This window comes from Malus domestica, chromosome 13 (assembly GCF_042453785.1).
Source record: "Malus domestica chromosome 13, GDT2T_hap1".
Classification (NCBI taxonomy): domain Eukaryota; kingdom Viridiplantae; phylum Streptophyta; class Magnoliopsida; order Rosales; family Rosaceae; genus Malus; species Malus domestica.
The window spans coordinates 5,697,302-5,704,008 of NC_091673.1; the positions used below are offsets into that span (position 1 = coordinate 5,697,302).

General features: G+C 38.1%; 1 protein-coding gene across 1 annotated transcript; it reads left to right on the forward strand.

Moving 5' to 3' along the window:
• Positions 1 to 4,994: 4,994 nt before the first annotated feature.
• On the forward strand, positions 4,995 to 6,461 carry LOC103451924 (metalloendoproteinase 2-MMP-like). The gene has a single exon (XM_008391369.4). The coding sequence runs from the start codon at positions 5,138 to 5,140 to the stop codon at positions 6,266 to 6,268; it is 1,131 nt and encodes a 376-aa protein (XP_008389591.2). The 5' UTR covers positions 4,995 to 5,137; the 3' UTR covers positions 6,269 to 6,461.
• The last annotated feature ends 246 nt before the right edge of the window (positions 6,462 to 6,707 follow it).

The window sequence follows — 6,707 nt, forward strand, 5'->3', positions numbered from 1 at the left end:
TATAAAATCCTATAAGAATCTAGAAAGAAGCTTCTATCACACAAGCATTCGAGGTTCCGTTTGAAACCCACACCTAAAAGAAAATAAAAATCAAACACGCAATTCAATTTACTAATTTTGATTGACAAAGACTTCTAAAGACATATTCACCAAGTTGGACAAATATTCAAGGTGAAATCAGTATGAAATCCGGTATAGTGTTTATATCGTCCTCAATTGAACCACCTTGTTAAACAACGGATGGGTCCGATGGGTGGAATTGTATATGAGGTTTTCCAACTAATTGAATGATGGCGCTTAGAAACAACGGGTTCAAACGAGTCGTCGTGGATGGATAAATTGTGATTTGATCCAAAGTACTGGAGATTGTTATGTATCATGAATCAACTAATTAAGTCGATTTGTGACCAAGAAACAAAGCTTTGTTTGGCCTCGACTAGTTTAAATTCAGTAGTAATATATAAGAAAAAGAATTCGAATCATAAACTGAGTAAAAAGTTGTATAAAAAAACCATAAATTCTTACTCCTATTCGGATACAAATAAAAAAATCATTTATTAACCAGAGTATAAACAATCGAATCCGTGTACAAAATATACATCAAAAACAACAAACAAAAGGTCACAAAAATCAAAGAACGATCAAGCTGTGTAGTTATGTACGTAGCCCTACTGTTTTCCGGTAGTCTTCTGGCACTTGTCCTTGATCCAGTGGAACCCAAATTGAGTCCCGACCTTCACTTTATTCATGCCGTTTGCTGCAACTGCCTTCGTCTTCCCAAACCCTTCCTCCACTTTTTTACCATATTTCGCCTTTGCACCGCCGCCGGAGCTCTTGGTGTCGGAAGCCGGAAGAGGATCGGGGTTGTAGTCCCACTGGTCTGCCCATGAGTTTTCGTGGTTCGGGATGCTTGCCATTGCTCGCTGAGTAATTGTTTCCAATTTAGTAAGTAAAAATAATGATGGTTTTGGTTTGGGAGGGATTGAGGTCTATATATAACCACATATTATACGGTTTGTGTGGTAGCCTGAATTGAAAACGCGGTCCTTCCATGTATTTTTAAAGGCGAACACGTTGTTCATGTGACAACGACTCGCTTGATTACAAGATAGGGTTCTTTCTAATTACAGGAAAACAATTAATTAAATTTAAATAAGTGAGGTTTGGAACCTTCTGGGAATTAAGAAAAAAGAAATAATTTGATTAGGAACCGTGGAAGTTGTCAAATATGGACTACTGATGTGAAAGGTTCCATTTTCTACATGTATGTATATAACGTAATGGATGATGTTTATCTGAATGTACATACAGTTGTAATAAAGTAATGAATTATGATGGAAATCAAGACTTTTGACCTTTCTTATAATTCCTTGGCTTGTTTGTGTTCATATTGGCTTAGTTCAGGCATTTTATGCAAAGAGATTTTCACTTTTTTTTAAAAAAATGGGGATTAGATGTGGGGTTTACTTCACATCGAATTTTAATAACTCGAACGGTTTATTTTGTAAGTTTCGATTTATAGATAATTCTTGTAAAAATTCATTTCAATTTGAAACAATTTACCTATTTAATTATCAAGATAAAATTTCATTGTTTCTTATATTACAGAGTATTAGTTAATTTCTTTGAATTCAATTAGATATCTTAAATATCTCCGATTTGGCTAATATTTTGCAAGAATGATTTATGAGGGGCAACTTAAAAAATAAATGGTCTGAATCGTTAAAGTTCGATATGGTGTGAGCTATATAACTAATCTTCATTTTTTATAAAAAAAAAAATTGAGGATTTCTTCTTTTAAAGGTTTCCTGTTTGTTTAATGACATATATGGAACATTACATATATACTACAATCATCTTCAATCATCGGCTACAATAAGCACTTAATTTGATTCGACAATTGACCTCTCTTCCCACGTGCTTCGTCGGTTTTGTGGTGGCAGTTGATTTGTTGGTCCTTGGAGGTTGATGCGGTTTTTTTCGTTTTTTAGTTATGGGGTTCTTGCTGGTGTGGTCTCAGGTGCTCGTGGGAGCTGATGGTTCGCATTAATCGTTGTGTGGATTTCTGGCGACGGCGGCTGCAGCTTCAAGAGCCCTAATTTAGGGTTATTTATGTGTTGTTTTTATTGTGCAGGTTGGGCTCAAAGGCTGTGTCTTTGTAGGCCATCTTTTTTTGTGTGCTTAAATTGTATTTGGGTCTGTGTTGTACTTGTACTTTGTTGTAATGTAATCTACCCTTCGCCAAAAAAATAAAAACATTTGTTAATTTTTCAATAATTAATTTTGGCTAATTTTTTTATTTTAGAAGCGATACTACAAGTCTAAACTAGACTAGAGGAGGAGCATTTAAAATTGAAAAACAATTAGGTTGAAGACAAAGATACTACCCACTAATTGCATTATGCAAATCAATCTAGATTAGATTATATATATTTATATTTTGGGTGATGCTAGGGAAACCAAATTTTGAAACTAAATTTTGTAAACTAAATGATGTGGTTGTTGATGATTGGATTATTACTTAAATTGTGATTAACGTGCTTATTTCTTATTAGTGACACATAATTTGATTTGCATATGATCCTCTTTGTGAGGAGGATCCTAAGGATATGTGAATCATGTTCGTTTATCCTACATTGTGTACTCAGTTTTTGTCAGGTACTGTTTATGTTTAATTTTAAGTAAAAAAATTAAAATAATTTTTGATCGCACAATGTACGATGAATAAACATGATTTACGAATCCTCAGAATCTTCACAAAGAGAATCCGGCAAGGATCTGGACTCTAAAAATTTAGTCTACCTAATATTACTGTTTTTTTTTTACTTAATAAGTTGTTATTGATACTTTAAAAAAATCATTACGCACTCCATGGTATATTCTTATTCTCTCATGCGGTCTAGTTTGACTGGTTCAATGTGAAAGTAGTATTATGCCTTTTGATACAGGGTCAGTCTCTAAGGTACTGTTTGGTACGTGGGACAGGACAGAACGGAGTGGGACGAGGTATTTCGTCCCACGTTTGGTGCTCCTATAAAGGGTGGAACGCGCTGTTCCACGGGACGAAATTTGGGTGAATTTTCGTTTCGCCTCACCCCTTGGAACGACTCGTTCTACATCCGTGGAACACAAAATTATAACATCTCCGTCTCCTTCTTCTTCCTATTTGTTTCTGTCATGTCCCGTTCCGTCCCATCTGCATACCAAACGATACCTAACGGACAAGGATTTAAGGATATAGATGTACATACACACAACGTCGAATGTCCCCCCAATTATATATGTGGTTGAACTAGCCAAATGCAAATGGCTGCTTTCTCACTTTGGTACATGTCCTAACTATATATTTGTTCAGCAAAAAAAAAATGAAGAAGGAATTTAGAAATATACATGTACTTTTTTTTTTGGAAAGATACATGTACTTATCCCCCAAGACAGCACAAGAAACAGGAAACTGACCTAGGACAAGTCTTTACTAAGATACATCTTGGTGGGGGTGGCCGTCCTTGCAAACAATATCATAAAAAATGATAACTTTAGAAACTAACCTTTCCGCATATGTTTTCGCGCATTATCATGCACGAATGGAGAGAATGAAATTACTCGGTAGTTTTTTCGCAATGAACGGAAGAAATTGAAAAAGGGGGAAACAAATTATCAGTTTTGGTGTGCAGATAAACAAACTCCTTAATAATGTCCAACGTGCAAATGGAGAGAACCAAACTGTGCTGCCTGGGACACTTATATCCCAAAAGTGCAGCAGACGATAGACTAATCAAAATAAACAAAGATACTGTTGCATGAACGACTGTTTGTAATATATGAACTTGCTACTGTAATTAACATGACTTTATAAAAAGTAATGTTATTCATATTATATTTTTGTACCATATTTTCATACCACCTTATGTGGCATTTAAAACATATAAATACGTACCAACTGCTAGTTGTACAAGTTAACCGACATAAAGACCCCCATAACATGATTGGCTGTGTGCGCGACCAACAGAGAATATGATTGATATAGAAAGATGAAGCTTCGGGGATGGGGCCAACCAGATGTACATTTCTTAACCAGTTATTTTGTTCCACGTCGACGTTTATGAGGGACTTGGATTGTCTGCGCTCCCATTTAGGTGCCCTCCTCGTGCCCTTCTGTTTTGTGTGGTCACGGTTAAGCCATGTCAATATTTTATATTATTTTTTATAAAAATAATAAAAAAAAAAGAAATAGTAATATAAAATGTTGACGTGACTTAACCGTGACCATAAAAACAAGAGTGCACGAGAAGGGCACAGAAATTGGAGGGCAGAGAATCCAAGTCCGTTTATGAGCTCAACAACATCCACAACTCCTCCCGTGGATCGATCGTTACGTGATAAGGAGTGCAAAAGCAGTTCAACCCCCAACTTTGACCGTTTTTCACTTTCAATTCGCATATCAACACTAAATTAAACCATCCAAGTCAAAACATATATCCATCTTCCATTCATTTTCCTTTTTCTTTCTATTTCTTTTTGTTTTCACACATATACTGTATCCATCATTTTAATTTTAATCAATACAGATATGTAGAATCAGATAAAAATTAATTTGGATAGCGATGCTTGATTAGAATCATGCTGGTATTGGTTAAAATCCGTGTAGTAATTATTAAAAGTTGTGCGTACTTAATTTTCTTAAAAATAATGTCGAATATTTTATCAAATTCTAGTGTATAGAGTTTTTTTATCGTCAAATCATGTTCGTTACGTTCTTAATAAATTATGTAACCGTTAGCATTTGAATACAAAATACATTATAGCATGCTATAAAATCCTATAAGAATATAGAAAGAAGCTTCTATCACACAAGCATTCGAAGTTCCGTTTGAAACCCACACCTAAAAGAAAATAAAAATCAAACACGCAATTAAATTTACTAATTTTGATTGACAAAGACTTCTAAAGACATATTCACCAAGTTGGACAAATATTCAACCCTACTCCAAGTCTTCGCCGCCCCTAACCTTTCTTGTTAATATCTCCATCTCCACTCCTACTTTCTCAAACTCCAAACTTCCCTCTTAAAAATCAATCTTCAAAAACCTCACAACCACAAAAAATCCAAACAAAACAAAAAACCTAAAGTTAAATCATGACGAGGCTTCAATTTCCACTCCACCTTTTCGCCATTGCCCTATGCCTCTCATCACTTTCACAAACCTCAGCTCGCTTCTTCCCCAACATCTCCCCCATACCATCCTACCTCGTCCCAAATGCCACCATTCCTGGTGCTTGGGACGCCTTCAAACACTTCGGCAACTGCCACGCCGGCGAAAAAGTCGACGGCCTCGGTAAGCTCAAAAAGTACTTCAACCGCTTTGGCTACATTCCAAATTTACCTACAGCCAACCTCACCGACGAGTTCGACGACGACCTCGAAGCCGCCCTCAAAACCTACCAAAAGAACTTCAACCTCAATGTCACCGGTGAGCTCGACGGCCCCACCCTCGAACACCTCGTCAAACCCCGATGCGGCAACCCCGACATAGTCAACGGCACCACCACCATGAACTCCGGAAAACCGGCGTCGTACAACGCCACCAAGTTCCATACCGTCTCTCACTACTCTTTCTTCCCCGGCACGCCCGTCTGGCCGGAGAACCGCCGCGACCTGACTTACGCTTTCGTGTCAGAGAATGAGCTCTCCGACACGGTAAAAGCCGTGTTCGTCGGCGCCTTCCAACGGTGGTCGGAGGCGACGACGTTGACTTTTACAGAAACTACCTCTTTCGACTCGGCGGACATCAAGATAGGATTCTTTAAGGGCGACCACGGCGACGGCGAGCCGTTCGACGGGGTTTTGGGGACTCTTGCGCACGCGTTCTCGCCGCCGAGCGGGAGGTTCCACTTGGACGCCGAAGAGAACTGGGTCATCACCGGTGACATCAGCAAGACCTCCGTGACGTCAGCCGTTGATCTGGAGTCCGTTGCGGTGCACGAGATCGGGCATCTGTTGGGGTTGGGGCACTCGTCGGTGGAGGAGGCGATTATGTACCCGACGATCGCGTCGCGGACGAAGAAGGTTGAGCTAGCAAACGACGACGTCTTGGGAATCCAATCGCTGTACGGCGCCAATCCCAGTTACGACGGCACGACTAGTTCGTCTACGCCGTCCAACCAGGCAAGGGACACGTCTGCTGCAGGGGACCACCTGGGTTCCACTCAGCGTTTGCGGGGCCCCAGTGTCCTGTTGGCAGTTGGATTTCTGTTACTATTGTTTTAGTTTTTTTATTTAATTTCTGGTTTATTGACTAGGATTAGATTTACCTATTATTTATTACATTTTTTGGTTTGGATTTGGCACCGTACACAGATACAGTTGAATACGGTTAGGACGAACAGATATTGTCAGCAGTATATATTTACAGTTGAATATACAGTTTTTTTATTTTTTATAAAGAAAATCATATTTTTAATTTCTTCCACCAATATCCTTACAATGTTTGCTTGTTCGTGACTTGTCCACCGAGCCAATAATTGGTCCTCTCATTTTCAGTAACAAAATGTTTTTCTTTGATAATTACATCATTTAGCCCTACAAATATTATGATTGAAGTCATTTATTCTTTTTGCGTAGTGAGCGTTTAACCGTTCGAATAAATTTAAAAAATCGACCATTAATCAGAAAGATATTATTTGTGATCATTAACTGTTAATTTCTT